Source organism: Boleophthalmus pectinirostris, unplaced genomic scaffold (assembly GCF_026225935.1).
Source record: "Boleophthalmus pectinirostris isolate CB_2022bp ecotype Guang Dong unplaced genomic scaffold, ASM2622593v1 HiC_scaffold_22, whole genome shotgun sequence".
Classification (NCBI taxonomy): domain Eukaryota; kingdom Metazoa; phylum Chordata; class Actinopteri; order Gobiiformes; family Gobiidae; genus Boleophthalmus; species Boleophthalmus pectinirostris.
The window spans coordinates 9,809,508-9,834,787 of NW_026571190.1; the positions used below are offsets into that span (position 1 = coordinate 9,809,508).

At 39.7% G+C, this 25,280-nt stretch overlaps 5 protein-coding genes across 12 annotated transcripts; 2 read left to right on the forward strand and 3 right to left on the reverse strand.

Moving 5' to 3' along the window:
* Positions 1-125: 125 nt before the first annotated feature.
* On the reverse strand, positions 126-5,942 carry uchl1 (ubiquitin carboxyl-terminal esterase L1 (ubiquitin thiolesterase)). Of its 2 annotated transcripts, XM_020932974.2 has the most exons (10): positions 5,807-5,942; positions 3,452-3,618; positions 3,366-3,377; positions 2,819-2,947; positions 1,743-1,884; positions 1,569-1,654; positions 1,255-1,302; positions 1,089-1,158; positions 938-996; positions 126-818 (listed from the first exon to the last, which is right to left on the reverse strand). In XM_020932974.2, the coding sequence occupies exons 2-10, from the start codon at positions 3,482-3,484 to the stop codon at positions 735-737; spliced, it is 663 nt and encodes a 220-aa protein (XP_020788633.2). In that variant the 5' UTR covers positions 3,485-3,618; positions 5,807-5,942; the 3' UTR covers positions 126-734. The 2 variants fall into 2 exon arrangements, with proteins under 2 accessions (XP_020788633.2, XP_055014542.1); XM_055158567.1 differs by lacking the exon at positions 3,366-3,377.
* A 4-nt stretch (positions 5,943-5,946) lies between these two features.
* Positions 5,947-7,631, forward strand: LOC110167569 (heat shock 70 kDa protein 1-like). Its single transcript, XM_055158566.1, has 2 exons — positions 5,947-6,209; positions 6,357-7,631. The coding sequence occupies exon 2, from the start codon at positions 6,613-6,615 to the stop codon at positions 7,297-7,299; it is 687 nt and encodes a 228-aa protein (XP_055014541.1). The 5' UTR covers positions 5,947-6,209; positions 6,357-6,612; the 3' UTR covers positions 7,300-7,631.
* A 660-nt stretch (positions 7,632-8,291) lies between these two features.
* Positions 8,292-15,545, forward strand: anxa5b (annexin A5b). Of its 7 annotated transcripts, none has more exons than XM_055158223.1 (14): positions 8,292-8,431; positions 8,693-8,746; positions 9,536-9,604; positions 11,916-12,000; positions 12,948-13,042; positions 13,176-13,289; positions 13,360-13,450; positions 14,066-14,145; positions 14,232-14,282; positions 14,466-14,559; positions 14,655-14,750; positions 14,827-14,885; positions 14,986-15,108; positions 15,195-15,545. In XM_055158223.1, exons 2-14 carry the CDS (start codon positions 8,744-8,746, stop codon positions 15,255-15,257), a joined length of 1,023 nt encoding a protein of 340 aa, XP_055014198.1. In that variant the 5' UTR covers positions 8,292-8,431; positions 8,693-8,743; the 3' UTR covers positions 15,258-15,545. The 7 variants fall into 7 exon arrangements, with proteins under 7 accessions (XP_055014198.1, XP_020788663.2, XP_055014197.1 ...); XM_055158222.1 differs by having other exon boundaries at positions 8,329-8,488; XM_055158224.1 differs by having other exon boundaries at positions 8,344-8,488; positions 8,690-8,746.
* Positions 15,546-21,056: 5,511 nt separating this feature from the next.
* fgfbp1b (fibroblast growth factor binding protein 1b) lies at positions 21,057-22,455 on the reverse strand. Its single transcript, XM_020932904.2, has 2 exons — positions 22,426-22,455; positions 21,057-22,105 (listed from the first exon to the last, which is right to left on the reverse strand). The coding sequence occupies exon 2, from the start codon at positions 22,083-22,085 to the stop codon at positions 21,390-21,392; it is 696 nt and encodes a 231-aa protein (XP_020788563.2). The 5' UTR covers positions 22,086-22,105; positions 22,426-22,455; the 3' UTR covers positions 21,057-21,389.
* Positions 22,456-24,237: 1,782 nt separating this feature from the next.
* Positions 24,238-25,152, reverse strand: fgfbp2b (fibroblast growth factor binding protein 2b). The gene is made up of 2 exons (XM_020932934.2): positions 24,383-25,152; positions 24,238-24,280 (listed from the first exon to the last, which is right to left on the reverse strand). The coding sequence occupies exon 1, from the start codon at positions 25,133-25,135 to the stop codon at positions 24,401-24,403; it is 735 nt and encodes a 244-aa protein (XP_020788593.2). The 5' UTR covers positions 25,136-25,152; the 3' UTR covers positions 24,238-24,280; positions 24,383-24,400.
* Between the last annotated feature and the right edge of the window lie 128 nt (positions 25,153-25,280).

The window sequence follows — 25,280 nt, forward strand, 5'->3', positions numbered from 1 at the left end:
GACTGGTGAGAGAGGAGTGGGCTCCTGGTTACCCCAATATCTACCCAACAATGACCATACATAGATTTAAACACGCAAACCACTGGTTCAAGCAGGCCTACGCAGAAATTAAAAATTTCTAAACATTGAAATTTCAACTTGAATGATTTATTTCAACAATTTTCAGCAACATTTAAACAAGCAGTTTTTCAACATTACGGGCAATCGTCAATTTCAAGTCTAACTTACCCAAATTGTATTGTGGGTTTACAATCAATGTCCAACTGATTGCTTTGAGCAAATTCCAACCATTTCTATCATTGGTACATGAAGATTTGGAAAATGTGTGCGCATGTTAATAGTGGAGACTTGTGCACAAATAATTTGGCCCTCAACTCACAACAGTCATTCAAGAACTATCCAGGATTATCAGTAGAATCATGTACCACAAACCAACTTTAAACTGGTTGGCTCACAAGGCATTTAAGCATCCATTTACCACAGATGCAGACGTACAAAAGTGCTAAACATAAACACGCAGTGTTGGTCACTGCTGAACATACATAAGGCTTAAACACAAAAAGGTATAACAGTGAACACATTATATGCTCAAGAATGCTTTGTTCAACACAGGACAATTGGTGGAAACAAATGCCCTTTACAGTGCATAGTGCATGTGTACAGGTGACAGGACATCTAAATGCTTCAGGGCATGGGCATTCCATTCGTTTTTTTTTTTTTTTTTTAAATGGTGCTTAACTTTGACAGAGAGCCACAGCAGAGAACCGGACTTCACCTTTTTCCCTTTCCACAAAGCCCCGGCACACTTTCGCAGCATCCTACAAATGAACAAGAGTTGTTTTTATTCATGGATCCAAAACAGAAATGCTTACAAAAATTTTATTCAATTATTTCTGCTGAAAACTAAACATAGGAAATGGTGCAATATTCTACATACCTTTACAAAAGTGTCATCATTGGTAGCCCCATGGCTCACTGCTCCATCCATTCTTCCATCTAAAAAATAAAATATACTAACATAAGAGCATGGCAAGTACAAAGCAGACATATTTTGTTCATATCATTTACTCTATCCACAGTACACTTACCAAATTCAAAAAGTTCTCCATTCACATTAACAAAGGCAATAAAGTGGAAGTTGACTTTATCAGCTTCAGGCTGCAATAGTAAAATTGACATAATGGTTTAGAGGCACAAAATAAATCCAGAGGATGTTTAACCAATATAATTCTATCATTTATAAATCACACTTACCCTGCACTGTCCTTGTGCAGCAACATTATTGTGTGCTTCTTTGATCGCCTGTAGAAATAAAACAGCAGTTTCAGTTCTCTTACATATTTTTCAGCTGCCTTTCATCTACTCATTTGGAAGTACTTCTACACTTAATGTAGAATGGGTCCAATTCTAATCAACTACTACGGTACAGCAATTACACTCACGTTTAATTTGTAGCACATGATGCCCCCAAGTGGCTAAAATAGCAACAGCACCCATCTCCTGGCTTACCATTTTAAATTGAATGCATTTACTTTTAGCTCTAAAGATCTGTGAAGAGAATTCTGTACCTGATTTCCCTCAAATTGTTTGGCACGGTCCTCAGCAGACATACCAGCAGTGTCATCCAGAAACTTCTTTAAGGCGGAGCTATCATCTGACAAGAAAGAAAACCGATACAGGATCCAAAATGGAGGAATATCACAATGACACAGCCCTTTTGCTAATGTTATATATGCACTTACTGAACGTCATCTTGCCCTTGTTGTTGCCTACGGAGTGGAGCAGGGCGATGGTGCCACAGGAATTGCCCACAGTCTGCTTCAGGAAGTACACCCCAGAGTCAGCTGCCACTTTGTCTGCCTGCTGCTGCCTAAAGGACTCATGCTGGAAAGAATCAAGAGAGGTAGACAGATTACCACCTGAATGAAGAAGAGCTGTCTGTGTCAACTATTAGAACCATAATCAGTTGTTAAAGGAAGGAACGGTACACACAAAACTAAACAAATCCTTAAAAATAGGTCTACATATGTAAAGCTCCTTAACTGTACAATTGAAAGAACTTAAAATGAATTCTATATAAAAAGGTTTTAAAGCAGAGTAGCAACTAGCAAGGAAAGATATCAAGAGGTCTAATGTCCTTAAACACTTTTAAAAGCAACACTAAAGTGGATTGTATTTGTATGAGATTATGGTTCATTGAATGCACTTTCTCACAGCATAGAGTATTTGCTCTAGCTTTAAGAGTCGAAGCTCACTTCATCAAGATTTTTACATTTCCAGCCAATGTCTAGTTTCACTTCATAATTTCATTCCATATGTAACCAGTAGAGCTTGGGAAAATATTGTGGCCAGGTGTGCCAAACGCCCATAGAGATACATGAGCAACAACATGTAAAAAGGTAAACAAAAGAGCTGTGGGGATAAGATGCTGAGTCACTACTGATAAATACACTTGCCAAGTTGCAGTGTGCAGAAAACAGCATGTTTAGTATTAAGCAACTTAAAAACCCAAAGAAAATTGTTAGATGACAACACAATCTTCAGAGATCTACATGAAAATCAACCAGGGGAATCATTCAAACTAATAATAAGCCAGTAAAACAAAAAAGACAAGTACAGAAGAAAGTAATATTCCCCTCTAGTCTCAACCATTACCTTAAGACAAAACCCCCTCAACTTACTCTTGCCTCCTCTGCACACTAAACTCACCCCACCCGAGTCAGACAGTCCGTTCTGAGCCGTTCTGGTGCCCACCCCACCCTCCAGTGACTTCCAGAAGAAAGTGTCGTCACCTCCACACCCCCTGCCCCCGTCCTACCTGTTGTGTCAAGGGGAAGAGCAGCATCAAGGCACAGCATGGTTTGGGCACGGCGGACAGTTGATCGCCCTCCAGTCCAAGCACATCCACAAAGCGCCAGTTTCCGCCCACGCCCAGTTTATCCATCATCTGAAACGCAGAAGACAGAAATCAATGAATAAGTCCTCGTAGGTTATCAGATATCACTAGGAGGTCTTGTATGTTCTTGTATGTCTCATTTAAAGATTCTGCGTGGTGAGAGCGTAAGACCACACCCTGGGTCCAGAGGTGGATGCTGTGATACGGTTTGACAACTCACATGTACGTTATGTCCAACTAGCGTTAGTGCAGCTGCATGGGCTTAAAAATCAAGTCTAAAAAGTCAAGTAATCACGTTTGATAAGCCACCGAACTGCCACTATCGCTGCAGAAATGTTAAAAGCAAAAATGCTAAGTTGGAAAACAAACAATTTTACCGACTTTTATCGACCAACTAAATTTTACCGACCGTTATGAAGTTGTTAGCGTCATTTCATATCTGTCGTTTAAGCGCCAGTTAGCTACTCACCTTGTTCAGCATCTGGGGAAAAAAAAGAGAAAGGGTAAATATTATATTTCTAAATGCATTATATAGCAACATAAAATCCTGCTCACCTCAGGGTTGATTTCCATCGGTGTCCACTCCATTGTATTGATCAGTTTTAGATAAACGTAAAAGAACCTGTCTAACGATTTCTTTACAGTGAGGCGAGCGCGTGGACAGCAGCGGTTCTTATGGGTCGGATTATACCACCTGTGCCCAGACACAAGGGGTGCACACTCTAGAAAAAACATTCAAATAATATGTCATTAGAAGATTATACATACAATCTACGAGTGCAAGAGACAACCAAATCACAGCAACACAATCACTTATCAGCAAAATAAAGATTATATTAGTACTGTAGCTAACACCACTTTCACCACAATGTTTTTTTGGCCAGGGATTTGTCACAATGCTAGCTTTTTTTTCCTTCAATTTTATTTGGCAGCTAGGTTACAATGACTAGATTTTCAAAATAAAAAACTGGGAGATCCCTGGTTTGGGTTGGTTGGTTATAATAAAACTGTGAAATGAGTGCGTAATTAAGGAAACTTGGTACGCACTCGGCACTAATTTGAGTCAGTATAGTCACATTTTCTATGTGTTTTGGTCATTTTTAGGCAGCTTTTCTGTATTTTACCTAAACAAATGACAATTTATTCCTCTTTTTACTGTTGGCAGGCATCAATGTGGTCAAAAATAGGGCCACCTGGAACATCACTGGTTTTGGATAAATCTGCTGGGACAGGGGACGCAGGGCTCAAAACTGGGACTGTCCCGGGTAAATAGGGACGTCTGATCACTCTAAACTAGGCCAAATTGCCAAAAAATAAATATAGCCTAATAATAAAGGTATATCCATAGACTATATATACAGTCTATCATTATAGAACACAAGCCTGTATGCCTAGGCCTATGTATAGCCTATTATAGCCATAGCTAATTTGCCAGGGATCCATATACTTTTTGAATACTTTATACAAAGATGTCATATTCAGCTGTGTACAAAATACAGAGAGCCTATTGAGACGTTAAAATATCATTTCAAAATAGACCCACAGCTTTATCATTGGATTAAATAGGCTATGCTTAGCCTGCTACCAACCAGTAGCCTACTTTTCAATAATTGGGATGCTTGCAGTTTGTGATGCGTGTCCATTGCACTGGCCATTTGTCCAGCTGCTTTTTCTGGATAAAGCCTAGTGAGGTCATTACATTCCTCTTCACAGGACTTTGTAAGCCAAACTGCACTGCTGTGTAGAATTAGGGCCCAGCGCATACCAATATTGTTTTCATGCCACGAATTTTGAGCTGCATTTATGCAAGTTCAATGCAAAGCTCAGTCTTAATCAAAAACAATAGTTGTGTTCCTTAAAAGTATATTGTTTGCATAAGCCTAGCATTGTCATGATATTGGAATAAGCCTACCGGTTTGTTCAGGCTGTTTTCCTTCATGTTCTTACCTGTTGAGAAATTGGTGAGAAAGCAAACTCCAAAACAATTCTGACTTTTCTTATAATAATTTATATATTCTTTGAATTAGACCTAGTTATTTTTGTAGAGATGTTATTTAAGTTTAAAAAATTAAAAAGAAACAAAATAACCTGAAGCACAATTTATGATTTCAGTGAATTAGCACAGGGATGAGATAAAAAGGTGTGTGATCTGCAACAATCTATTTCAGTTTGGGTGGCCATCAGTATACTTCAAATCATAAACGGTCGAAATCTTCAAGACACAAGAAAAAGGTAGTTTCAAGCAATACTGACATGATGAGTTCGATAGGTGGCGCCATTACCTAAGGCATCACTTATTAGTGTTCTATTGGTAGCCCTGCCACCAAAAATCGTAAATTCATATTATAGGTCTACCTATTCTTGTTATATTCCAAAGTATAGGCCAATGCCACAAAATCTCTCTCTCCCTGTTAAAACACATACAACTAAATACTATCAAAGATGTGTATGGTTTGAGCCGTCAGACAGGCAGTCTAAAAAAACAGCTATTATTATTATTATTATTATTATTATTATTATTATTATTATTATTATTATTATGGGGACTAAGACCTCATAATAAACCCGGTAAAGTTGCCATTTTATCCATAACCTGTAGGATTCCAGCAATGTTAGCGTCCACTTATTTTTAATGATGATACAATTAACCTATTATACATTATTTAAACAGCTCTTCCAATTTGAATTATTTATTAAAAAGCTAATTAAAGACGATTGATAGCTGACAGACATGAAGACTAAGAGCAGCAATAGCAATAATGGTAGCAACAAACCATTTAATATTTTGTTGACTACAAAAGGATGGGCAAAAAAATCAAAGTTCAAACTAAAGTAGCCTTATAGAATGGACTAGGATAGGCCAACTGGCTGATAACCTACTGTTTTTATGTTTTCGTTTTTCTTAATTACTTGTTCAATGGAGAATCGAAGTGAGTCAACCACTGTTTGTTTGACTGCCGGTCCTCGTCGTGCGTACAGCCGCTGGTGTCTCACTCCCCAGGTTTACGTGGGCTTCTCGCTGGATCTAGAAAGTACTGGAAAACTCAGCTGTCAGGTTTATGTCAGCTCGAGCCACGCACATGGACGTACCTACGTTGTTACGCTGTCCTCTCGCTCTGTGCTGTGATTGGACAGATTCGTAGAGGAGGCGGGATGTTTCCAGATACAGCCAGAACTCAGAGGGAAAAAGTATAAATATGATGAGCTCTAGAGTTGAGACGCAAAGCTGCAAAGGAGCAATAGAAGAATTTGCGAAGGTGCTGAATACACATGATATAAACCTCGTCCAGAGACTCTCAGAGATTTATCTAAGGTATGTACAGCCCTCCATTTAAGCTTTTAATGCAGTTTGAAATAGAAATCAAATACATTTTAGACTTATGTAGGCCTTGCAACTTATGACATTTTGTTTAAATAGCAATTCAAAATAACTAATATAATAGTTTTGTTTTGTTTGCAGTTTTCCAGTCATATAATCAGCATGTCTGCAAACGGAGTAGCTGTGGGCATTGACCTGGGCACCACATACTCCTGTGTGGGGGGTCTTCCAACACGGAAAAGTGGAAATAATAGCTAATGACCAGGGCAACAGAACAGAACAGCTATGTGGCGTTCAAGCTGCTATTCTCTCCGGGGACACTTCAGAGAATGTCCAGGACCTGCTGCTGCTGGATGTAGCTCCTCTGTCCTTGGGCATCGAGACAGCTGGAGGGGTCATGACGGCCCTGATCAAACGCAACACCACCATTCCCACCAAGCAGACCCAGACCTTCAGCACCTACTCCGACAACCAGCCGGGGGTCCTGATCCAGGTGTACGAAGGGGAGCGGGCCATGACCAAAGACAACAACCTGCTGGGCCGCCTTGAGCTGACAGGGATCCTCCCTGCCCCCCGAGGGGTCCCTCAAATCGAGGTCACCTTTGACATCGACTCCAACGGCATCCTGAACGTGTCAGCGGTGGACAAGAGCACCGGCAAAGAGAACAAGATCACTATCACCAATGATAAAGGCCGACTGAGCAAAGGGGAGATCGAGGAGATGGTGCTGGATGCAGAGAAGTTCAAAGCTGAGGACGAAGCCCAAAGGAACAGAGTCAGTGCCAAGAACGCTCTGGAGGCCTATGTGTTCACTGTGAAAGACAGTGTGCAAGATGAGGCTGTGAGCAGCAAACTGAGTCAGGACGACCGCAAGAAACTGCTGGACATGTGTGAGGAGACCATGAGCTGGCTGGACAACAACCAGCTGGCAGAGGTGGAGGAATACCAGCACAAGCAGAAAGAGCTGGAGAAAGTGTGCAAGCCCATCATCAGTAAGCTGTACCAGGGAGTGCCCCCCACAGGCAGCTGCAGAGAGGACGCCCGGGGGAGCTCCCAGGGGCCCACTATTGAGGAGGTGGACTAAAGTGACTCTTCATACACTGTGAACTAGTTAATACTGGAATGCACTGTTATGGATGAATTTATGACCTTTGTTACCTCTGAAATGTACTGCTGAATTGTAAATATTGTTTATCTTTTTTTAATTATAGTTTGTATAATGCTCAATTATTGAAAGATGAAAATATTGTACAATATAACAATTGTGATGTAATGTTGGTCTTTACAAGCAATAGGCTAAATGTATATAAAACTGTGTTTTCAATGCTGAACTGTAAAGTTGTATAGTAGTGTAGTTTTCCTGTTGATTTTTTTAAAAATGTTGCCAGTGTTTAATAAATCTAAAACTGAACTACAGCCTAGTCATATGTCTTTGACTCAGCAACTATGAAACTAGAGAATTAGTGGCACTCCAGTGACAAAGAACAGAGAATACAAAAACACATAGTGAACTAACCATGGGAAATATAAATGCAAAAATAATACTTATTAGACTAATTTTCACACTAGAAAAATTAACAACAAGGAGTCAGTGGCTGCAGTTACACTCAAAATCTGATTATTAGATTTCTGAATTTGTATGGTTACTAAATAACATGTAAACAGCTAATGTGAGTCATCTGAGGGACCATGAAAAGAACTGCACTAGCTATAGGATGTCATTTCATCAAACTCCAGAAATCCTATAATGATCAGATTTTCATGTGCATGTAGCTGTGATCTTGAATACAATGAGACTTCTAGTTAAATTGTATTGAACAAAAAAATAATAATTTGTTTATTACACCCAAACAATAATTTGTTGTGATTTAGGTTCATTTGTTACATGTAAAATTAAAAGAATGTTCATTAAATAAATAAGAGTTAGCTGAACTATACCTATAGATCAAGGCTAACGTTTGTAAATATGATGCTACTATTTTGCAGTACCAACACTACACTCAATGCCTGCAACTCGGCCCAATGAAACAACATTTCCCAGAGTTCTTTAAACTCATGCTCCGGGGTGTGGCTCACGCGCGCTCACAGACCGGCTGACACACGCACGCGTAACAGCTCTTTATCCCGGGTGGCTCCGTGCGTCCGTCCCTCTTCCTCCAGTCTGCGCTCGGTGCCGCTTCTACCTCAGCTCCGCAGGGTGACAGCCACTGCTCACGGTAAGTTTCCACTACTCCAGGGAACTTCAGCTCACTGAGATCACAGAATCCTGCCAGGTGAGTGTGGGACACCCAGGGTCTATGTTTGTTTTAGCTTCCTCTAATGCGAAATTTGAAAAAGACGTGTTAACCTAGAAAAAGTAGTTTGTCATAGAGCATTTTGCTTTAAGAAGATGTTTATACTGTAAACTTTGCCTCAGCGGTGTGTGCATACCCCATGTTTGAGCACGCTACAACTAAAACAAACTTTTTGTTCAGCAGACTTACTTCTTGTTTCTTATCATTCTTCGGACATCAAGACTGACTTAAAAAATGGTGAGTAGATTACTTTTTACACTGTCTTTGCAAAGAACTATACTAAAATCCGTTATTTATGCTAATAAGATATGACTCATGATGGGTTTTTATCCCCTCCACTCTCAGACAACGCCCACTTAATGTTATGTAACCCCTTTTCATCTTACCATAAATTCAAAGTCATAATCTGTTTCGTGACATGGTGATGTGTTGTAAAACTTGAGTCAACCCTTGTAATATTCTGACACTATTATTTTAAGTCTGTTCCGCCTCAGCACTTCTGTCAATTCAAACTTACCAGCGTAACTTTAGTTTCATTTTTGTTTGAGCTAACCTACATCTTTAAAGTTTGTGATATTGACTACACAGAGCTACTACTTCGACTACCGGACAGGCTACTACTTTTTTAATATATTGACCTGAGTTAAAAGTTAAACCGTGTTTGCCAGTGGGAGGAAGAGTAGATCATTTGGGGAAGTTGGAGGTTTTGTGTATGACTCATCGTGTGCATGGGCTTCAGTCCATTCGGGTGGGTCTCTGTCTGTCTCTCCACCTCTGTGAGTTTATACACATATTTCCACTGGAGCCAGCCTCTCTCTCTTAAAGGGGAATCACCACATCAGCGTAGTAGGGTCAGTGAAAAACATTTGTTTTTCCAATCATTCACTTGAACCAATGTAAATAGTAAGACAGTATATATTTTCAATACTACCAGGCTTTAAATAATTTTTGTTGGTGAGCTAGACTAAAACTGGGGGGGAAAAATACAGCAAATACATGCACATACATGCTTTTTTTGGATTGCAGTTGCTATGTAACTTTTCTGGCGAAGGGTCTGTCATCTGCTTGGCTCATGAAGATGCTCTACTTTTCCTGGTATGTTTTACACTATGCCATTATACATGTATCCATGGTGAAAAGCAAGTGATGCCACCTGGCCAAAAAACAGATCAGACCTGTGCAGAGGAAAGCCCATATTCCTCATAAGAGGAAGTTGTGAAGATAAAAATGATGTTAAATGCCTTATGTGATAAAATGACATCTCCATGTAGCCAAGCTGATGGTAGTACCCCCAGAAAAAAATTGCACAGTCCACCTTTTAATCTACTTAAAACTTTGAGTTAAAGTGGGATCAAATATTTAAATGAGGGGAAAAATGCATTTATTTAATTTTACTAAATTTTACTTAACAGGTGTTGGAATGTCAGGTATTTTGATATGAGTACTCAAACATATTTCATAAACATTCCATGTGCTATCTGTAACTAAATCTAAGCATAAAAAAACAAGCATCTATGTAAATCGCATCAAATGTGACAGAACAAGATTAGATGGTTCGTGCTCTGACCTGAAAATATTGCCTAAGCTGCACTGAAAATGTACATTATATGGAATGTTAAGATCACAAATCACATGCTTTTATATATAGGTGTAAGGTCGAACATTAGTGTGCATAGACTCATTTTATACATAACTAGTGCGATAACAGTGTTAGCTTATTGCATCCTGGCATACCACCCTCCCAAGATCCCAGCCTCTTATCATGTCCCAACTCGCCTTAGTAACACAAGCACACTGGGCCACTCTTCTTGAAATGATAGGAATTGTATTGTTTTTAGTTTCCTGATAGTTATCCATTGTGCAGCTGTTTGCTCACTGCATTGATTGGATTTGGTTTACCTTGTGAGCTTATAATTAATGAACGCACATTGGTGTTAGAGAATTCCTCCTGCAAGACTGGACAGAAAGTTCTTGTTAAGTGAAATTTGTTTGCAGACTGACCATTTTTTTCAGGCTTTCCAGAGTCAAAATTCCAAAGAAATTCCAGTGGTTTCCAACTCCAAGCATCTCGCCACAGAAATAACAAGAGGACACTTCTGCTGTTTCATTGTTGATTAGTGTAAAAGGAAGGTTGAGAGTGAGGGACTGGGCTATAGTAGAAAAACAAATGCAAATTTAAGCAAAAGCATTAAACGGACATCGGGATTTATTGGGGAAAACAAAAATGTGTGAAATGGTCATGTTTTGACTGTTTGATAATAGTATACCTGTAACATTATACTTTATACTTATATTTATTTAAGTCATTAAGTACTGTATATAGGATACAGTATTGAATTTTTCTGGTGGCAGATCTAGTGTTGGCAAAAGTACTGAAAACAGATACTAAAACTAGTATTGAGCGAGTATCGATACTAAAGTCACATTCATAGGACAGAAATGCACCTTTCCTGAATAGCTTTAGAATGATCTTGAGCTGTATCAGAACAAGTATAAGAGCACATAGACTAGTATACACCCATGGACCACTGTGGAACCTACCTCGACCACTGAGGGATTACACAGATATAAGACCACATGGTAATATAAAAGAAAGTACAACGATTTAATGTTGAAAATCACTTTCTATTGTCTATTATCATCTTGGCATCAGAATCGGTACTGAGCCTGAGTCTATTCCTTAGAATCGAAATTGAGTTTGAAATTTTAGTATCGTGACAACACTAGGAGGATCCTCCATCTGCTTTGTCAAATGGAAATGTTATTTTGCCAACAATGTTCCACGTTATGGCATTAAATATCTCCATAGAGACAAACAGGTCATGGACCCCACCTATATTTTTAATCCAATTGGGATTTTTAATATGCTTTGTATTTTTTCTAATAATTGCTCTAATAAAAGGGGGCGGGGATTCTGTGCACGGAGAAGAAGTGAGGAGCGGGGAGATACCGTGCGACGACTGTAGTTTTGTGAGGATTCACATGGTTTGGAGAGACGTAATCAAGGCGGGGGCCACTTGTTGTCAAGGTGCTCAGCCGCTTTAACTATAAAGTGCTGTGGGAAACACTGGTCTATTTATTCATTATGACTAACAGCTGTACAATAATATTTATGTAATACGTTAATATTTAAAAATATGTATGTATTATTATAAATAACCCAAACAGTATGTGTGTGTATCCTCGGGTGCAAACGGTTTTCAAAGCAACATCTGGAAGTTAATAGATTCAAGCAGCAGCGTGCCTAGTTTCTGCCCTTCATTACTTCTAACGTGTGAGAATTCATGTACGAATAGCAACTTTTTTTTCAACAGGATTGTCTGTACTCACTAACAAACATCTACTTTGTGTCACTTAAAATTTTATCTCTGCATTTAAAATTTCATTGTATGCTTTTGTGTTGCAGGCCAGCAGAGGGACCGTCAAACCCAGCGCTAACTTCAATGCTAGTGCAGACGCCGAGGTCCTGCACAAGGCTATGAAAGGGCTGGGTGAGCTCAGATACTAACTGTTGTAATAGGACCTGGCAGAGTCATTCACGGTTGGAAAGCTAGAGTCGACCAATTAGACAACACTTCATTGGATATTCTGTAAACAATAGATATAGTTAAGTCTTTCTGGAGCCACACCCAGACTGCAGTTAGTCATCACGAGAGCGGGGTTAGCAAACGCAAATACAGACCACAGTGGAATTATTATTATATGGGTCTAGACCAGGCCTGCTCATTATCTTATGCTACAAATATTTATTACACTAAAACAGATAACATTTACTGAGTTCTGTAGACTCAAGTGGATAATATGAGGCGATGGGAAGTGAATCGTTATCTTATGTTTGATAGAAGAAGTTTATTTACTACTGAGTGTTTTTAGAGATAAACATTAATTCCTCTATTCTGGTTTATGTATAATTCAAATGTAGATTAGTTCAAGTTAAGGATATACCGATTTTAGGCCATTAAATTAGACTTAATATAATGTTTTATCACATGTTAATTGTTATAAAAACTATATATATTTTTACTGTGGCTAATTTGCACATCACACATTATCAGCTTTTTAAATATGCTGAGCTACAACAGTGCATGTAGGTTAGGGGTAGACAATATTGACAAAAATGATAATAAAGTGTATATATATTTAACCGTACACATATTGGTAGAGATCCTCACTTTATGCTTGTATTTAATGTGTATAAATATATTTGATTGAGCTTTCTTTTTATAGGCAATAAACTTTCTATTGTTGTTTTAACATCTGCAAAACAACTATTCCTGTGTTATCTTTTTAGCTGGTAACACACTGACCTTTATCATTTCCAGCCTTCATGTTAGTTTAGCGTGCAGATGTACTTCCTTGTATTGTTTGCTGTAGTTTAATCATCACCTGGTGTTGTAAATGAGCTGTTGTCAAGTAACTGTGGGCATTGTTGCCATAGGGACGGATGAGGATGCCATCTTGCAGTTGTTGACTGCTCGCAGTAATACCCAGAGGCAGGAGATCAAGAAAACCTACAAAACCCTCTTTGGAAAGGTTGGCACATGCAATGTCGGGTTACTTGGATCGGATTTCTTTTGAACATCTAAGCACATCTGAAAATAAAATTAAATAAAATCAACTTCAAAAATAGTGATGACTGAATATAGACTTGTCGTATTGTGTTTAGGATCTGATAGATGACCTAAAAGGAGAGCTTGGGGGAAAATTTGAAAGCCTTATTGTGGCTTTAATGACCCCACCTCTTGCCTATGATGTCACATCTCTTCGCGATGCCATCAAGGTAAGATGCTATGTTCCCATATGCAACTAACCTCCATCATACTATAAAATGAATTTGCACATCTCTCTAGGGTGCTGGAACCGATGAGAAAGTGCTGGTTGAGATCCTGGCCTCCAGAACCGCCCACCAAGTGAAGGACATAGTGGCTGCATACAGAAAGGGTACTATAAAATCACTTCACAAATAAATAATATATTTAATTCTTTATGTGTATTATGCATAATCAGGGCTACGGGGAAAACTGAATAGGCTGGGTTCACATGACATCACAACATCCTAGAATCCCTATTGTTTAAAATCAACATGAAGTGCAGGGCAGAATTCATTCTTAGAATTTGCAGTTTCACTATTGCCAGATTTATGGTTACATCTCCATATTTACTTGGGCCATCCACATGAAACAAAAACTGACAGTACAATGTCTTTTCTGTTTTTAATTTTAAAAAAAAGTTTTTCACAAAAGTGTCAGAACATGGGGCCTGTGTTCAGCCAGAGACAGTTGGAAGGAAATTCTTCAAATCAGGAGAGAATCCTTATGTCTGTAACATATAAATATTGATGTTGGCAGCTAAATCCACAAGGATGGATTCCCCGTCATAAATTACATGTCTGTGATCATTCAAGTATTCATTCATTGTCTATAACTTGAGTCATTCATTTTGCCTACAAGATTTCAACACAAACCACTTCTTGAAAAACATGCAGCATTGCACAAGACTTATGCTTGTGGTCTATGGATTAAGTGGTTCTAAAATAATGACTGTAATCTTCCTCAGAGTATGATGACAACCTGGAGGAGGACATTTGTGGAGACACTTCAGGACACTTCAAGAGACTTCTGGTCATTCTGCTGCAGGTAACATTTACTACCTGATTTTATGGTTTCCTTTTTTTTTTTTTTTTTTTTGCAATGTCACCATTTATATTACTGTGTGTTCTTAGGGGAACAGGCAGAGTGGCATTCAGGAGGGAAACATTGAGGCTGATGCTCAGGTTAGATTGCTTGTTCAAATCATTTAATCATCAGTATGAATGCTGCCCTTGTCCTGAGTCCTAGTGTGTCCATCACATGCATTTGCTAGTAGGAGTAAAATATCCAATGTTCTGTCTCCCTCTAGTGGTGTATAATAAAAATCAGGTTTGGTTGAAGATTAACAACCGTTTTTCTGAATTTAGGCACTCTTCAAGGCAGGAGAAGAAAAGTACGGCACCGATGAGCAATCTTTTGTGACAATCCTGGGCAACCGTAGCGCAGAGCACCTGAGGAAAGGTGACAGAAAACCTTTTGTCAGTCATAAAATATACTATCATGTATTTCTATAATATCTCTAGTCTATGTATTAACCAGGCCTTACTTTTTTACAGTGTTTGATGCCTACATGAAAATCTCTGGATTTGAGATGGAGGAAAGCATTCAGAGGGAGACATCAGGGCATCTTAGAGACCTGCTTCTTGCTGTTGGTAAGAAAATAGATTTTGGTTAGATTTGTAGAAGAATGAAAACTTAATCTGACATTACTTCTCCTTCTCTGTAAAGTAAAGTGTGCCAGGAGTGTTCCATCTTATTTTGCTGAAACCCTGTACTATGCTTTGAAGGCAAGTTTTTAAATAGTAGCATTATTTAGTATGGTATTTCTAGGAGCTGATGATATACAGTGCCAACATTATGGCTCACGGCAGCCTTTTTGTGTGTCAGGGGGCAGGGACAGATGATGCTACTCTGATCAGAGTGATGGTGACTCGCAGTGAGGTGGACATGATAGACATCAGAAAGGAGTTTAGGAGACTGTTTGCCTGCTCTCTGCACTCCATGATTAAGGTAAACACCTGTACTTCTACACTACTAAAATTGTCTTTTAAGCTCTTTTCATGATTTTATAATTATATGATCTAAATGTGTTGCAGAGTGACACCAGTGGGGACTATCGTAAGGCTTTACTGTTGCTCTGTGGAGGTGACGATGCATGAACACAAAAAATTGTTTTTAAAGAACCCCGAAGTGCCTTTGCAAGTGGAAGTCTCTCTTTATATGAATCATGCTTGTGAGTGGCAGACGGCTCTCAGGCCTAAAACTATACCTTCCCCAGTAACATGTCTGAATGGTAGCTAACTTTGTACCATTGTATGAAAGCAGCTTTGGTCTACTAATATTTTACCACTGAAGTCATTACGTTGTTATAATTTTTAAAACATATTGTTATTGTCTCGTTGCACTTTGTAACCAAGAAATGCAATTAAACGGAATTAATGTTATAAGTTCTATATTTTGCATTTATCTTTTATATTTATACTTGCACTGACTCCTGTTGGCCACTAGATGAAGCTGTTTGAATAAGAATGTTGTTTTACTTGGTGGGAAATTCTTATAGAACAGAACAGTAATGAATTGCATTTTGTGCATTCAAACGTAAGTATTATTATTACTAGTTGTAGTTTATAGCTTTGAAGTTTAATAATACATAAGTGGGCTTAGATTGTGTTATATGTACCTTCTTTCTGAGAACCATAACATAAATTCAACACAGACACAAACAAGCAACAAAAGAATATGTATATACAAACACATGCACTTGTGTATACTTGTATACACATTCATACATGCATATATTGGGCTGTCAGATATGCCCACATACCCATCGACGGCATAATCAGCATCAAAAATAGACCGCCATCCCGGTATGCTACAATGCAACAAAGTGTAAATAGGCTAAACCCAAAACCAGTCCAAGACCCTTTTCCCAGCTCTAAGATGGGACTCCATCAACTCCACACATTCATACACATATACACACACATAATAAAATAAAATAAAAAATAATAAAAGACAACCCAAATTAATAACTAAGAAATTATAATGACAGCATCAAATATATTATTTTGCATAAGCATGCATATACATGATTTTTGTTCAGTTGATTCATTTTTTCAAAGTATTCTTTTAACCTTAAATGTCTTGCTGTTGGTTATCAATAGATTTAGTGGAAGGAGTAGTCCATAGATAAAAAAGAATAGGTTAGATTTTGACCTCTCATCAACATTACTTACATTTTATAATAAGAGTTCAGCATTTTAAATGATGGACCTTGGGGAGATGAGCCATCACCATTGCTGCCCCCACCCTTTTGAGCTCTCTCCCCCTTCACATCAGAAACTCAGACCCACTGAACAGCTTCAAAAACTGTTCAAAACACACCTTTTCTTCATGTCCTCTAACCTCCATAAATGAGTTCTTCCTCACTACTTGTTTTGTCTGTCCTGCCCTTGTTTTGTGTTACATTATTATGAAGCATCTTTGAGTTATAAGCGCTATAGACAACTGATTTATTATTATTATTATTAGTAGTAGTAGTAGTAGTAGTAAATATTCCCTACTAATAGACAAGTTTAGCACCCTCAAATTCATCCATGCAGCAGATTGTATCCAATGACACCTGCGCTCTGCTGTCTTAACTCATCGTGCTCATGACATGTCAGTAGCTATGTTGTTGTTATGTAGGTCTATGTAGGTCTATGTCAAGTTTGGGTCAGCCCAGGTCCTGCTCTCATTACCTTCTTATTTTTGTGAGTGAGGCGGTTGCCCTTGATGGTTACCATAGTAACTGTCAGCCAATAATGAGGTCTGAACGGCAGGGTGTGGGGTCAGGCCACCTCGAGCCACAGCAGGAACAATACCCATGACTCCTCCCCCGGGTGCATAGTGTGTACGGGTGCAGGAGGTTGTGGGTAGGCATGTGTGGGGTCGTCAGATTTGTAGGTCACTTACTGGAACACTTAGTTGTGCTTTCATGTTTTTCCTCCTGCCATCCTGCCCCTCTTCTGAGTCATCATGTCGCCTCCAGCTTAGTAAACCTGACAAGCTCCAACTGTGAACATAAGGAAGAAGCAAACACTAGTTCAAGTTCAAAATGACTTTAGAAGAGGAGGGACTGTCAAGACATATCTATCATATAAGAAGAAGATGACATACTAGGCCCACATAGCCTCACACCATCAAAAACAGGTACCAAAGCCTTGACTAGATTAGTGTGTCAGTAGAGCTCTGGCCGTGACTACACTGACAGACATAGGAGGTAAACTTGAATAATTAGCAGTTCAAATCATAATTATGCATTAGACTGACAGAAGCGAGGCTGCCCATTTGTACCATCAACACCACATTCATACTAGGTAGGTGAAGTGACTTACCCCAAGCCAAGGACACAAATCAGTTTGTACTGGCCCAAGTGGGAATCAATTCACAGACTTTCTGTTTGTTGGACAAGAACTCTAACCACCTCAATACTTGGTATTTCATACAGTCTCCATCTCAATACTGATCAGACTCATCCTTGCTTTGATTTTGAACAGAAGAGATTGAACGTTGTCAAGATAGTATTCCCTGATTTCTTAAGACTTTACCACACATTTTGCTATAGTTGGAACCACCACAATCTGATCACTGAGAATCATACACGTAATAGGAGGTGGAAACAACAAATACTGCATTTAGTACCAGTAATTCACATAAAGGTTAGCATTTTCAGGATCCCCAAAATCACCATGCAGCAGACACATATTCAAAAAGAAATTGACACTTGTAATTAGTTCCAACTTTGTTTCCGATTTCATATACTAAACAGCTCTTGGGACCCTCACTTTGGGAATCCTTGTCTGAGACCACTAGAACAGATGTCTTCTATAGTGGTTCTAGTGATTAAATATTCTTTAGACCAGGGGTGCTCACACTTTTTCAGCATGCAAGCTACTTACAAAATGACCAAGTCATAATGATCTACCTAATACAAAGCCAAGCAAACTGCACTGAAACACTCTGTGCTCCTTTTTTGGACCCTCACCCACAGTTTGAGAACCCCTTCTTTAAGAGAACTTCCTCTGGCACTTTACACAAAACAATGAAAAATGTGAAGGAAGATTTTTAAAGCTGTTTTTTAAAGTTCCAAACTGGAGTTGCATTCTTTTCTGGTTTTGCAGTGATATTTACCAGCCTCTGCACATTTACCAAACCAAACGCACATCGTGACAAACACAGATGCATTTGTGCACTTTTGTTAGGCAAACTTCAGCCAAATGTGGCAGTAGGTCTGTTCTGTAGGTCTGCTCTATGCTGTAGACCTGCTTTGTGCCAACACTGTAACACAAATTTAGACTCGTTTCTGCTTCACGTTTGGTCAGCGCGCACTGTGGAAGGGGCTTGTGTTCGCTGTACGCAGGAAGGAGCGAGAGCGTCAAAAGGTGAGGGGCAACGTGCTGACGTGAGGCAGATGGACAGGTAGGATGTTTAGGAAGTTTAACCTGCCCTGTGATACACGCTGGTACACGAGGGTACACGCTGTTGCAGACGAACCGTGCATAGGGAACGTGTGTATTTGTGATGTGCCGTAGAGTCTCCGCGGGCTGCACTGAGCGCACAGGCTGCACTGAGACGCCCCACACGCTCCTGCACCCCGGTACAAGTTTATTACCAACAGCAACGGCTGTAATGAAATATGATCACACTTGTTGAGTGTCAGACCTTGAGTGAGAGACAAGACCGAGTCCAAACGCGAGTCCGAGACGAGACACGGCGATCTACCCACACGACCTTGGCGATCGACTGGAAGATCGGGATCGACGTATTGAGCACCCCTGCTTTAGAATATTTCAAAATCTTCCACGTGTGTTTGAGAGATTTACCCTTGTTACTGGTATCTCTGTCATTATCTTGCTGAAGCTTCACATGCAGGCCTTGGAACACCAATAAAAATAAAGACTATTTTGATAAAGGTCGGGACACTAGGACTAAAATGATAACTGGTAAAACCAAGCTTTCTAATTGTAAAGAAATCACTAAACTATAAGTCTAGTCAGTTCATACATGCTGTCTGTGTATGTCTGAGCAAGACATATACACACAAAGAATGGCAAGACATATACAAATGAATAGTGAATGGCAGACCTTAATCTTGTGTTTGGAGTGTCATGTCTATTAGCCCAGAAGCTTCAAAGGGATCGTGTGTGGTAATAGCTGAGAAACTAGAAAAACATATCTCACAGGTCATTGTTAGGTTTCTAGGACTTCTGAAAAAGAAACAAGACCTGACTTGAAACCATTATTATCATTATGAATGAGCCAAATAGCTGAAAAGATAAAAAAGGGGCCCACCATGTAATTATTATGATTATGTATTTGCTATAATAACAAACTACATCACATCACTACATTAATATATGCATTTCTTCCCAAGTTAGTTTGAGTGATTGCAGAATGTAGAAGTTTGTAAGACTTAATCTGATCTCTAGGCATGTGGAGCCTGCACATTTACACTGTATCAAATGCATTTGAGAAGAAGGGATGACTCACATTTTATGACTCCAAGGCCAGTGATTGGTGACTGAAAATCGCATGAGTCTAGCTTGTATGGGATAACTTTACACTCATCCAGCCTTTTTTTGTCTTGGCATATGTGTAGTAACTTGTTATTTTAAAGAATGCCATGATTTCTCAAGAATAAAAGAGCACACATACACATATCTAGATTGATTTATCTAGATCTACATTTATCTAGCATCACAGATAAATGTGCAACCGTGTGGATAGAGCGACCCTCTATCCACACGGTTGTACATTTAGCTATGATGCTTTATCCCTGCTGCTGATCTTGTAATCTGTGTCAAACATACCTTGTTTACACTGGACATAAGTTAACCAGAGCACACACCCAACTTCAACACCTGCTTATCCATTCATTCAGTAAAGTGTGAAGTCCAGAAAGTTAGTATTATCAAACCATAATAAAATAATCAGAGATGTGCAGTATTCAGCAGTTATAGCCTTCTATTCACAATATACTCAAAAGGAATTAGGGACGAGACTTTGTCTTCTGTTTTGGTGAGATGGTCCATTTCTGCAGCTAACATGAAATTGGGGGAACACAATATATCGATAAGATTCTTTAAGAATAACTTCAACTTGCAAGCTGGTAATGTCAGATGCATGTTCAAAAACCCTGTCTGATATAGGCTAATGTAGGATTGCTGTGTGAAAAAGCACAGTCCATTATTTGGCTGATGGATCAAAGCTGAAAGGAGTTAGGAGATAGGAACAAAGCACATGCACTAAAGAAGGGAGGTAGTGTATGGATGGGATCCTCATTTCCTCCTTCACCCTTGACCTTTAACCTCTAACAACTTCCTTCCTGCAAGTGGTGCCACTGGAATGTCTCCTTGAGTTGTCAGTAAAACTATATCTATACATAAACGTGTGTTGCACCATCAAAGTGGGTGCATTTCCGTTAACGAATACAGAAATCACTATGCAGTTGTGTTTGGAAGTGTGGTAAAGAGAGGGTCAGGTCAGGGGTCATAGGGTTAAACAGGCGAAGTGTAAATCCTACATCTGGGCTTGCACTTATTCCGGGATTTCAATGTATATCTCAGTGTATAACCCAAATGTGCGGTTGCTGTGAATGTAATTAGAGACTGCAGCAGGAAACAGGGGAGTGTTCTATGGCCTGTACAATCACTTGATTTCACATCACAGCTCTTTCATCATGAGTATATATATATATATATATATATATATATATATATATATATATATATATATATATATATATATATATATATATATATATATATATATATAAGAGATTTTCAATTTGGCTAAAACAGATTTTAAAGATTTGCAGTAAATTTGTAGGAGCTGTGGTGATATTTTGGATCCAAACAGTTGTAGCAAAACAGTATGACAAAAATGTTAAATAAAAGCATTTATTTGTGGTGCATAAATACAGTTGTATAAGAGAGATGGAAAGATAATGCTCTCCTTGTGTAGAAAAATAAAAATCTTTTGCATATCTCACTATTCATAAAAAAAACTGTAGGCTAGCTACTTTAGTCAAGTAAGTAGACACGTGTACTTTCAAATGTACAGGCTATATTAAAGTGAAGTGCCTTCTGAAACCACATGGAGCATATGAAATTTTAAATGACCTCATTATAGTTTAAAAAAACTGTTACTGCAAAACACCCATGAAAATGTTGATATGCCAAAAATAAAATGATGAAAAGGGACTAAGCATACAAAAATGGTTTGCTCTTGTCCATGTCCTGTGTCTACCGCTAACACTCTTCAGTCTGTAACATGGAAAAGAAGAAAGCGCACACGCTGGCCCACGAGCTGTTGCAGTACTCCTTTGCCACTTCACGGTGGTCGGCGCGTCGCTTGCAGTCAGTAGGTGTCCCACTGGGGACATGAGCGGTCGGGGTGGTTGTTGTGGTGGTAGTGGTGGTGCTGGTGGTGGTGGAAGAACTCTTGGGATGGGGAGTAGGGTCAATACCCGACTGAGCCGAAGTGACTGCCGAATTCATGTCCAGTTTGAAATGCGCGTCTCGAGACGCGCGCTTACACATGCCTGCTTTTATCAAAACGCGCTCTTCCTTGCACAGAGCTCCCTGCAGCTTTTTGAGCGCGCGGAACACCTGCTTATAGTATGCTTTGGGGTTGGACTGATAGGCCGGGCAGCTCTGAGGTTTGGCGTTGTACTCGCACTGTACGTCCGTAACTCCTCCAGAGATACGGGCCTCAGAATTCTCACATTTGACCAACATCTTCACACCGTTCCTCGTGTCTTTAGTAGCCCAAATGCACTGCATGCCGTTCTTCAGAGTAAACCTGCCGCGAATTGGTCCGTTTCCACTCCGTTGTGCGCGCGAGACCCCCTCTGACCGGGGACTGTCGTGAGCCCCGGAGGACGCCGTGAGGAGCGCGAGAATGGAGAGCAGTGTCCAAGAGAAGGCGGCGCGTAAAATGAGCATGTCGAAGCACAGAGAAACACCTGAGAAAAACAAGAGAGCTTCAGCCTTATTTAAGAAAGAACGATATAAAATAATATCCAACAGAAAGGCCGATTCTTTGGGGTGTCAATGGGAAGTTGGCAATTTATTTGCAGCTGGCCCAAGCCAAGAGCGTTAAAACATTAAAAAAAGAAAAAAAAAATAAAGAGAAAAAGAAGAAGAAAAAAAAAAAGATTTCAAAGCTATTGCTTTAGGTTAAGAATAAAGAAAATAGAACTTCAAACACATTGTTACAAAAAAAATAAGATAAATAACTAAAAACATAAACAAGTAATAAAATGTGATGTCTCAGGGTACTTACTATCTGTAGTTAGAATGTAGCACGTAGAGTTGTTTGGTCCAGTTTTGTGAGGTCCCCGGGTGCGCACATGGCTTTCATATGCACAGATCTACACGCCCTCCTCTCCCGCCCAAACGCAGTTAAGTACAATCCACTGACAAGAAATACCCGTGTTAGGGGACATCGTGGGAATGCAAGCTATACACGTCTATAACATGATCAAACAAAACATCAACGTGTGTAAAATTTTACTGTGACTTATAGCCTCTCGGTAACAATTTAAAGATCAAATGTCATTACAACGGAACCACGCCTCTCAGACAATTGTGTTGTAGCTCGAATTCACCCACCAGCCTTCAAGGCAGGAGAAAGAAAGAGAGGAGGGAAGGAGGGAAAAATGTCCCGTTTGGTTACGTTGCAACATAAGACAGGTTTTATAACATGTATAGATGTCTGGTACCATAATTTGCAAATTCAAGATTGAATGTGTTTGACTTTGTAGATATACATTGAGTTAAGAGAAAACTTACCTCAGCTATGACATAGATTATTAAACACGAAGCCTCCTCAACAGGTGAACTTCAGTTATAAGCGTAACTGCAACCTCTGGTGGTCAAACAAAGTACTGCAATAATAATGTGAACGAATATCTGCTCTGATATTATTATTATTATTATTATTATTATTATTATTATTATTATTATTATTATTATTATTATTATTATTATTATTATTATTATTAAAGCTAAACTATCCTATTATTTGTAACTGGGTGGTTCATTTAAAATGGTGTAATAGTTTACCGCTGTGCTTATTGTGCACACTGGTTTCATAGGCTGCTGAAAATATTCAGTGAAATACAATATAGATTAGTTCACATGTTCCGGGTGAAACAAACATCCCAGAGCCATTTCTCATATTGACAAACTGAGCAAAACGATTGGAGTGGTATTGGGCCAGTGCTTTAGCAACCCTCTCAGTGGTGTGAGAGTGGATTTCTGGTATGTATGGCATTGCTTTAATGTGGTGCGCCACCGGCATACAATTATAAATATGTTTTAGTTTAGTTTGCAAGTGCTACTATAACAACTTTATTACAATGTCTTATAGTACTATCCATAAAAAGTAATACAGAGCACAAAACCTTTGTGGTAAACTATTTGTTTCTTTATCTTATCTCCAAAATGTTTATAGCATAACATTTACACTTCATTCTGACATTTAGCTTTTAACCTTTCAAAGTACCCTGAATACATTTAACCCAGCCTGAAAGGAAACACACATGAGCATAAAATTCTAATCAATACCAAGTGCTGACACAAAGCAGTTTGCATCTTTTTCCACAGAGAGAAAAGGGAAGAGTGGTGTTTATTTACTCATTCTATTCATTTTCCCTGGTCTGCAGGCCCACACACAGACCCCCTCTGTTCTGGCACACTCCAGCTCTAAAGACTCAGCTCATTCATGCTCACACAAAGACAAAGTGTGTCGCAGAGACTTCCCTCCACTTGCTTGTATTATCTTTAGTGTCTGCGTCTTAATGGTTTCCTGCCTCTTGTTACTCTGAGCTAATGATAGAAAGAAACAGGGAGCTCTTTGATTGTCACCAGTCCTCAGTTTTATTCCGTTTCCCAACCATCATACAAAAACAGTCTATAACTTCATATACAAACAAGAGGCACATGCCTGCCATATCTTTGAAAGCCTTGCTGTGTTCTAAGTTACATTATTACCACAAACAGGGAAATGCATTGTAGCTGGCCATTGATTGTGGATGATTCTCAGCCTGTGCAATGCTGCTGTGTTGAGTGCTGGTCTCCACAAAGGTAGCTCCGAGCTTATACAGGATCCTTTGAGAGTTTCCACTGGGTCCAGTCTGAAATAAAGTAACAAAGCATTTTTACAAAACAGCATTTTGATTGCCTGTTCATTATTTCATTCTTTGTTTCCATGCTGCAGCAAAGTTGATTCTACTCACTTGGATCCAACTGTAAACTCAGTTCTGGAACCAGCTGATGAAGTAGGTGCAGATGCCATGGAAGCTCCTCCAGCAGTACTCTGTGGCCAGGCGAGATGCCTTGGAATCAGGTTGCTCCGTGGGACGAGTAGTGGTCTTCACAGGCTTGGGGGTGGTCTTCTTAGGCTGGGGGGCCTTGCCTGGCTGGGGTCTGACTGGCTGTGGCTGAGGCTTTACTGGCTTAGGAGTTGTAACAGGTTTGGGCTGGACTACTGGCACCACTGGCTTGCGAGGCTCCTGGACAGGCTTCGAAGGCTTAGGGGTGGCAGGCTTGGGGTATGCAGAGAGGTAAGTCATGTGGGCCTCGTCTGGGTACTTCTTACACATTGGTGGGCGGTAGACCTTCTGTCCCTGGCAAGCGTTGTTCTGTTTCCTGAGCTCCCACATCATCTGAGTGAAGTAGTGGCGTGGGTTGAGGTTGTATGGCCTACAGAGGTTGGGTTTTCCTTGGAAGTCGCAGTAGTAGGACTGTCCAGCAGCCTGGCCTTTGCATGAAACACGCAGGCGGGTGTAGTCTCCAACTCCAGACACCACCATGGTGCAGGAATCTCTGGTCTTGGTGCTGAATCGAATTGGCTCATCCCAAACACTGCGCTGCTGTGGCTGCGCCTGTGGCTGCCTGTTTTCGTTCACGCTGTTGTTGTTGTTGGTTTGTGCGTGAGATACACACACAGCTGTTGCCAGCAGCAGTAGAAGTCTCAGTCTGGTCCTCATGGTGAGTGGATGGTATGTAATGATGGATACTGCGTGCAAAGGTTGGAAGTCCTTGCGGGTGGACGTATATAGCCATGGCCCACAAAGAAGGTATTATTCAGGTGAGCTCTGACTCCTCCCTGGAGTTTTACATAGACATACACAG